Source organism: Entelurus aequoreus, linkage group LG18 (assembly GCF_033978785.1).
Source record: "Entelurus aequoreus isolate RoL-2023_Sb linkage group LG18, RoL_Eaeq_v1.1, whole genome shotgun sequence".
Classification (NCBI taxonomy): Eukaryota; Metazoa; Chordata; class Actinopteri; order Syngnathiformes; family Syngnathidae; genus Entelurus; species Entelurus aequoreus.
In genome coordinates, this window is record NC_084748.1 from 47524777 (window position 1) to 47534579 (window position 9803).

At 34.8% G+C, this 9803-nt stretch overlaps 1 protein-coding gene across 1 annotated transcript in view; it reads right to left on the reverse strand.

The window, feature by feature from the left end:
• Window positions 1-3469, reverse strand: part of smdt1b (single-pass membrane protein with aspartate-rich tail 1b) — a 7492-nt gene extending 4023 nt beyond the window's left edge. The window contains exon 1 of the mRNA XM_062027291.1: window positions 3268-3469. Within this exon, the coding sequence (XP_061883275.1) occupies window positions 3268-3429 (162 nt within the window). The 5' untranslated portion in view covers window positions 3430-3469. The remainder of the gene's footprint in view (window positions 1-3267) is intronic.
• Between the last annotated feature and the right edge of the window lie 6334 nt (window positions 3470-9803).

Below are 9803 nucleotides of genomic sequence, written 5' to 3' on the forward strand. Positions count from 1 at the left end.
TCTCAACCGATTAGAAAAATTCCAACACCAACCATTTCAACTCATTCAGAACAGTCTTTTAACATTTTCCCCAAAAATTCCCGCTTTTCACAAAATTCTCAAATTTCCATGAAATTCCCATTGACATGAATGGGACATTTTTCAAAGTTCCACCATTCCCACATTTTTCATTCGATTCAAACCATTCCAACTCCAAAATATTCAGCCTGTTCAAAATGGTGTGCTCTCCTCCAACATTTAAAAAAATATTCCCAGATTTCCGAGACTTCCCAGTTTTCAGGGAAATGTTCCCCATTTTTCAAACTTCCACAATTCCCACATTTTTCAACCGATTCAACGCATTGAACTCATCCTACACATTCACACTACCATTTTTCGACATTCAACAAATCTCCAGGAATTCCTGTTTATTTTTGTAACCTTATGTCCAACCTTTTTTCTTTTGACTACTCCTTTTACATTTTCATCCCATTTCAACCGTTTCACCGTCAAAACATTTTACTTAGGACAAAAAACCAAGTTGGTTTAGGAACTAGTAACGTTCCCGGTTTTCTCGAAATTCCATCATACCATTTCTCAATTAAAAAAGCTGTTACTACTTCAACATTTATTGATTGATTTAAAGGCCTACTGAAAGCCACTACTAGCGACCACGTAGTCTGATAGTTTATATATCAATGATGAAATATTAACATTGCAACACATGCCAATACGGCCGGGTTAACTTATCAAGTGCAATTTTAAATTTCCCGCGAAACTTCCGGTTGAAAACGTCTATATATGATGACGTATGCGCGTGACGTCAATCGTTGAACCGGAAGCATTGGTACCCCATTGGTGTACTGGTGGACCCCGACTTAAACAAGTTGAAAAACTTATTCGGGTGTTACCATTTAGTGGTCAATTGTACGGAATATGTACTTCACTGTGCAACCTACTAATAAAAGTCTCAATCAATCAATCAATCATTGAATCCAATACAAAAAAGCTCTGTTTTCATCTCATAATTCCACAGTATTCTGGACATCTGTGTTGGTGAAAAGTTGCGACCTTTATCGTCGTTGTTGTCTACTAAATCATTTCAGCAAAAATATGGCAATATCGCGAAATGATCAAGTATGACACATAGAATAGATCTGCTATCCTCGTTTAAATTTAAAAAAAAATCATTTCAGTAGGCCTTTAAACAATTCACACACCGACCAATTCAACTCATTCAGGATATTCATGCTCTTAATTTTTTTTTTTTTTTTTTAATCCCGCTTTTCCAGGACATTTTTTTTAAGTTGCAAAATCCCCACATTTTTCAACCTATTCAAACCATTCCAACATCAACACATTCCACTCATCCTGGACATTCAAACTAACACTTTCCCAAGTTCCAAACCAAATTCCGGTTTTCCTGGAACTTCAGACTCTTCAACATTCAAACATTTCAACATACAAACTATTCTTACATTCCTACTACATTCTGTCAGCATTTCACTTCAACTTCAGCATTGGAGCATTCACACGCAATTCCTTCAGGAATTGCCTCATCTAGTTATAAAGGTTAGTTACTGCATTTTTACTATTGCCTATAAATAATCCACATCTGGGCGTATTAAAACACTGATCTCTAATCGGATTACCCAAAGCACAGCTTGTATACGATACTTGTCTAGCACAGAAATCACAGTACAAAGTTAAAGTAAATAATACAGCCTAACAATTTATAACTAAGCTTCACTAAACTATAATTCAAATGTGAGTGTAGCGATTATTAGTAATTATAAATTGTACTGTTTTTTGTTTTTTTTATTGTAAAACAAACATAATATATTGTACAACAAACATAATATTTATAATAGAATAGAATAGAAAGTACTTTTTTGATCCCTGGGGGAAATTCAGCACCACAGTTCGCTCAAAATAGACAATAAACACTTTGGTATTTTTTTACATGTGAATAATATAAATACAGTCTATTATACAGCATTATTCACATGTGAATAATATAAATACAGTCTATTATACAGCATTATTCACATGTGGATAACATAAATACAGTCTATTATACAGCATTATTCCCATGTGAATAACATAAATACAGTCTATTATACAGCATTATTCACATGTGAATAACATAAATACAGTCTATTATACAGCATTATTCACATGTGAATAGTATAAATACAGTCTATTATACAGCATAATTCACATGTGAATAACATAAATACAGTCTATTATACAGCATTATTCACATGTGAATAATATAAATACAGTCTATTATACAGCATTATTCACATGTGAATAATATAAATAGTCTATTATACAGCATTATTCACATGTGAATAGTATAAATACAGTCTATTATACAGCATTATTCACATGTGAATAATATAAATACAGTCTATTATACAGCATTATTCACATGTGAATAATATAAATACAGTCTATTATACAGCATTATTCACATGTGAATAATATAAATACAGTCTATTATACAGCATTATTCACATGTGAATAGTATAAATACAGTCTATTATACAGCATTATTCCCATGTGAATACTATATATAGTCTATTATACAGCATTATTCACATGTGAATAATATAAATACAGCATTATTCACATGTGGATAACATAAATACAGTCTATTATACAGCATTATTCACATGTGAATAATATAAATACAGTCTATTATACAGCATTATTCACATGTGAATAGTATAAATACAGTCTATTATACAGCATTATTCCCATGTGAATACTATATATAGTCTATTATACAGCATTATTCACATGTGAATAATATCAATACAGTCTATTATACAGCATAATTCACATGTGAATAACATGTGAATGTTATTGCACACAAAAGTCAAGGCACTTTCAACATCAGCGAAACATGTCAAGGAAAGAAAACAAAAGCAAATACAGATAAAGTATTAAATATTACTACATAATAGTAATACAAAATATGAAGAAAAAAAATCCAAAAAGACAAAGAGGGCTACTTAAATCACTTTAAATGTTTTTTAACAAAGATATCCATTTTAAGGGCTTTTGTACTCTTACTCTTACTCTTAATAATAGTAAATCGTACTTTTGTACAAAGGAAAATATACTTCCGCATATTAGTTCGTTATCGGTAAACACGCGTTCATTGGCTCATTTTACAGCGCGGACTACACTGATTGGCCACAAAAGGTGTCAAGCAAAACTAAGTCCCGCCCCCCTTTCTTAGTCACGTTTGCATTGGCAAGGTTCTCCACAAACACTTACTTTATCCGGTCTGGGCAGGATAGCACCCGACGACGTCGAAACCGCAGTTCGAGTTGGCGTCGTCCTGTTCAGATATGACGTTTTCGATGCGCTGTTACGGCCCGGTAAGCCATAATTCCTGGCGATATGTCTCAGGGAGAGCCGTAAAACACTCGCCGCCATTTTCCCCTCCCGGTCAAAGGTGTGACGTAGGCTAAGTGGGCGGGGCTACAATGGCGACCAGGAAGTGTGTCCTTTTGATGACGTCACAGTTATTTCGCCGCCTTTGTCACACACAGCTTTAATTTATTGTTAATTAAACCAATAGTTTGAATAACTTCTAATCAAGCGATACACACAATTTCGTCACCTACTAAAATGTAATTAGTTATATTTGTAAATGTTATTCCTGGCTTTTACTCGTTTGTTGTCGAATGAAATAGTGTTCAATTGCGATCAATACAATTGAATAGCAATACTCACAAAATATAAATATAACGTCGCTTAATTTAGTAGTGGAATATATTTTAGGATTGCGCTCAGAACACGTAGCATACAAAGCATTATATATATTTTTTTTAAAGAATATATAGTAGGGTTCCAAAAGAAGAGGTACAAATATTTCAATATTTGGGAATATGGTTTGATAAAATATATTAATTGGTCAACCCACATCAGCAAAATAGTGGAGAAAAGTAAAAAGGTGTTATATATAATGAGGGGTAAATGTAGGGGGGCTGATAGACAGACATTGAAATCAGAATCAGAAGTACTTTTTTCAGCACAATCCCATTCAAGAGCAGACAAACATTACAGGGAGACAGAACAGGATCAAACATTACAGGGAGACATAACAGGATCGCTGGCGGGTCTGTCAACTTCCGGTGCCCCTTACAAAAAAGGTGAGAAACAGGTAAACGCTGGGGGGAAAGGGAGAAGAAAAAAAAATCAGTCTAAGCCTGGGCCCCTGGAGAGGGGGTCCAGACTGAGGCCAAGGGGGGGAAAAAACTCATAGCCATAGCACACATAAGCATGTGTGTAAGAGGGAAACATCACCAACCTTTTTGAAAGCAAGAGCTACTTCTTGGGTAGTGATTAATGCGAAGGGCTACCAGTTTGATACACACTTCAATAAATTGCCAGAAATAGCCAATTTGCTCAATTTACCTTTAACTCTATGTTATTATTAATAATTAATTATATTTACACTTAATTGAACGGTTTAAAAGAGGAGAAAACGCGAAAAAAATGACAATTACATTTTGAAACATAGTTTATCTTCAATTTCGACTCTTTAAAATTCAAAATTCAACCAAAAGAAGAAGAGAAAAACTTAAAAAAAGAATTTATGGAACATCATTAGTAATTTTTCCTGATTAAGATTAATTTTAGAATTTTGATGACATGTTTTAAATAGGTTAAAATCCAATCTACACTTTGTTAGAATATATAACAAATTGTAACAAGCTATATTTCTAACAAAGACAAATCATTATTTCTTCTAGATTTTCCAGAACAAAAATTTTAAAAGAAACTCAAAAGACTTTGAAATAAGATTTAAATTTGATTCTACAGATTTTCTAGATTTGCCAGAATATTATTTTTTTGAATTTTAATCATAATAAATTTGAAGAAATATTTCACAAATATTCTTCATCGAAAAAACAGAAGCTAAAATGAAGAATTAAATTAAAATGTATTTATTATTCTTTACAATAAAAAAATTTTTTTTTACTTGAACATTGATTTAAATTGTCAGGAAAGAAGAGGAAGGAATTTAAAAGGTAAAAAGGTATATGTGTTTAAAAATCCTAAAATCATTTTTAATGTTGTATTTTTTCTCTAAAATTGTCTTTCTGAAAGTTATAAGAAGCAAAGTAAAAAAAATTAATGAATTTATTTAAACAAGTGAAGACCAAGTCTTTAAAATATTTTCTTGGATTTTCAAATTCTATTTGAGTTTTGTCTCTCTTAGAATTAAAAATGTCAGGCAAAGCGAGACCAGCTTGCTAGTAAATAAATAAAATTTAAAAAATAGAGGCAGCTCACTGGTAAGTGCTGCTATTTGAGCTATTTTTAGAACAGGCCAGCGGGCTACTCATCTGCTCCTTACGGGCTACCTGGTGCCCGCGGGCACCGCGTTGGTGACCCCTGGGTTAGAGTGTCCGTCCTGAGATGGGTAGGTTGGGAGTTCAAACCCCGGCCGACTCGTACCAAAGACTATAAAAATTGGACCCATTACCTCCCTGCTTGGCACTCAGCATCAAGGGTTGGAATTGGGGGTTAAATCCCCAAAAATTATTCCCGGGCGCGGCCACCGCAGCTGCCCACTACTCCCCTCACCTCCCAGTTGGTGATCAAGGGTGATGGGTCAAATGCAGGGAATAATTTCGCCACACCTAGAGTACCATTGGTACTTTAACTTTTAACCCAAAGCTCATGACCATAGGTGAGGATGGTAACGTAGATCGACCGGTAAATTGAGAGCTTTGCCTTCATAAAACATAAAAAACACATTATATACATTATATATCAATATATATCAATACAGTCTGCAGGGATACAGTCCGTAAGCACATGTGATTGTATTTCTTTATGACAAAAAAAAATACCATAACCCCCCCTTCCCCCAACCCAAACCCCCCACCCCGGTCCGTGGGACAAATTTTCAAGCGTTGACCGGTCCGCAGCTACAAAAAGGTTGGGGACCACTGCCGTATAGAGCGTGGCAGGGTAACCACGTAGTACTCCATCCAGTAGGTGGCAGCAGGTAGTTAATTGCTTTGTAGAAGTCGGAACGCGTCGAGGATGGTTTGTCGTGATCCCAATATGCAGAGCACGGCGGGAGACAGCGTGCAGGTAAAAAGGTATGTAATGCTTCAAACAAAAATGAACAAAAGGCAAATCCCACTAGGAGAAGGCACTGTAGCATAGGGATGGCTCAAAACGTAAGTAAAACTGAACTGGCTACAAAGTAAACAAAAACAGAATGCTGGACGACAGCAAAGACTTACAGTGTGTGTCCGCACATGGCATGACAATCAACAATGTCCCCACAAAGAAGAAAAGCATCCTCACTACTGAAATAGTCTTGATTGCCAATACAAAGCAGGTCAGGCAATATGTGAAGCTGCTACAGGAAAACACCAAAAAAACAGGAAAAGCCACCAAAATAACAGCGCAAGACAGGAACTAAAGCATTACACAGGAAAACAACAAACTAAAAAAAACAAAAACCTGGTAGAGTTTCATTTTTTTTACATTTCTGCTGGTGGTGTGCCTCCGTATTTTATCAAGGAACAAAATGTGCCTTGACTCAAAAAAGGTTGAAAAAACACTGGTCTACGGTAATGTACACCAGAAGGTTGCGCGCCAACCATAGACATCTTATAAGTAGAGGCAGTATTGGCTGCTGTGACGCGAGATATTCAGCCGCCATCTTGAAGTGGTGGTGACGAGTCGGCGAGCCTAAACTGACAGTTGACCGGTAGAAAACAAAGATGCTAAACTGACAGTCGACAGGTAGAAAACAAAGATGCTAAACTGACAGTCGACAGGTAGAAAACAAAGATGCTAAACGGACAGTTGACAGGTAGAAAACAAATATGCTAAACTGACAGTTGACCGGTAGAAAACAAAGATGCTAAACTGACAGTCGACAGGTAGAAAACAAAGATGCTAAACGGACAGTTGACAGGTAGAAAACAAAGATGCTAAACTGACAGTCGACAGGTAGAAAACAAAGATGCTAAACTGACAGTTGACAGGTAGAAAACAAAGATGCTAAACTGACAGTTGACAGGTAGAAAACAAAGATGCTAAACTGACAGTTGACAGGTAGAAAACAAAGATGCTAAACTGACAGTTGACAGGTAGAAAACAAAGATGCTAAACTGACAGTTGACAGGTAGAAAACAAAGATGCTAAACTGACAGTTGACAGGTAGAAAACAAAGATGGTGTTCAGCGTTTTCCTGCTCAAATGAGCGGACTGTTGAAAATAGGAATCGGATTACTTTTCACAAGTAAGATTTAACATTAACGTACTATTGGTTGTATTTTGTGAAAAGAATATTAGCACAGAGTTGAGAAGGAGCAAAGATCTTCAATATTTGTATGTGAAAATCACAAAAATCTTCTGGGGGAGGATGACCCCACCTACAGGGGTTTGGTTTACAAACTTTCAGCCACACCTAAAACAAAATTCACCAGCCGCCCCTGATTATGATGCATTCTCATTTCAGGCAAAGTATAAGACAATACTTTCTTAACAGTATAATTGTAACCAGGTATAAGTCTTCAAGTAACAATATTCAAATACTAACATTGTTGGGGTAAGACATAATTTGCTTTTATTCTGAATCCAGTGAAACAGATTGGTGGTTTTAGCTGATATAAAGACTTTCAGGTGTTTACGTTGAAGTATTTGGCAGACGCTTTTATCCAAAGTGACACATCAAAAATACATATAAAACAATCACTGTAAACATGATCATTTAAGGAATTTCTCTCAAGGAATTCTGAAATAAAATCATGTCTGAAGCCCAGAACACTCTACACATTTCCCAAATGTTTAGTTTAGAGAAAAGGAAAGATTGGCCTGGCCCACTAGCATCCCTCTTTATGTTTGTGAACTTTATAGTCTATACATTTAGAGCAGGGGTCACCAACCTTTTTGAAAGCAAGAGCTACTTCTTGGGTAGTGATTAATGCGAAGGGCTACCAGTTTGATACACACTTAAATAAATTGCCAGAAATAGCCAATTTGCTCAAGTTACCTTTAACTCTATGTTATTATTAATAATTAATGATATTTACACTTAATTGAATGGTTTAAAAGAGGAGAAAACACGAAAAAAATGACAATTAAATTTTGAAACATAGTTTATCTTCAATTTCGACTCTTTAAAATTCAAAATTCAACCGAAAAAAAGAAGAGAAAAACTTAAAAAAAGAATTTATGGAACATCATTAGTAATTTTTCCTGATTAAGATTAATTTTAGAATTTTGATGAAATGTTTTAAATAGGTTAAAATCCAATCTACACTTTGTTAGAACATATAACAAATTGGACCAAGCTATATTTCTAACAAAGACAAATCATTATTTCTTCTAGATTTTCCAGAACAAAAATTTTAAAAGAAATTCAAAAGACTTTGAAATAAGATTTAAATTTGATTCAACAGATTTTCTAGATTTGCCAGAATAATTTTTTTTAATTTTAATCATAATAAGTTTGAAGAAATATTTCACAAATATTCTTCGTCGAAAAAACAGAAGCTAAAATGAAGAATTAAATTAAAATGTATTTATTATTCTTTACAATAAAAAAAATAAATTTACTTGAACATTGATTTAAATTGTCAGGAAAGAAGAGGAAGGAATTTAAAAGGTAAAAAGGTATATGTGTTTAAAAATCCTAAAATAATTTTCAAGGTTGTATTTTTTCTCTAAAATTGTCTTTCTGAAAGTTATAAGAAGCAAAGTAAAAAAAAAAAAAGAATTTATTTAAGCAAGTGAAGACCAAGTCTTTAAAATATTTTCTTGGATTTTCAAATTCTATTTGAGTTTTGTCTCTCTTAGAATTAAAAATGTCGGGCAAAGCGAGACCAGCTTGCTAGTAAATAAATACAATTTAAAAAATAGAGGCAGCTCACTGGTAAGTGCTGCTATTTGAGCTATTTTTAGAACAGGCCGGCGGGCTACTCATCTGGTCCTTGACGCGTTGGTGACCCCTGATTTAGAGTGATGTGACTTTGTAACGCCTTAGTCCCAACACTGCTTATAGCATATAAGAACATTATATTACTGTTAAGCAAACTATGAATAATAAAACATGTGTCCTTTATCATAACTACAGGTATGACAAAAAAGTGTGTGAAAATCAGTGGTATTTAGTGAATTAACAGTTCATTGCTCCTGCCAAATGAATTGCACTGATCACCACTCCAAGATGGCGGCCCCGCGTCTCGTCAGCGCCAGTAGGCAGTAGCGCTCCATGCTGCGTACCCCCAGGGGTCGGCAACCCAAAATGTTGAAAGAGCCATATTGGACCAAAAATACAAAAACAAATCTGTCAGGAGCCGCAAAAAATTAAAAGCCATATTACATACAGATAGTGTGTCATGAGATATGAATTGAATTAAGAGGACTAAATGACCTCAAATATAGCTACAAATGAGGCATAATGATGCAAAATGTACATATAGCTAGCCTAAATAGCATGTTAGCATCGATTAGCTTGCAGTCATGCAGTGACCAAATATGTCTGATTAGCACTCCACACAAGTCAATAACATCAACAAAACTCACCTTTGTGCATTCATGCACAACGTTAAAAGTTTGGTGGACAAAATGAGACAGAAAAAGAAGTGGCGTAAAACACGTCCTAGAAAGTCGGAGAAAGTTATACATGTAAACCAGGGGTGTCCAAACTTTTTCCACTGAGGGCCGCACACAGAAAAATTAAAGCATGTGGGGGCCATTTTGATATTTTTCATTTTCAAACCATAACAAAATACATGCATTTTTTATTTATTTTACCTATAGGGGTCCCG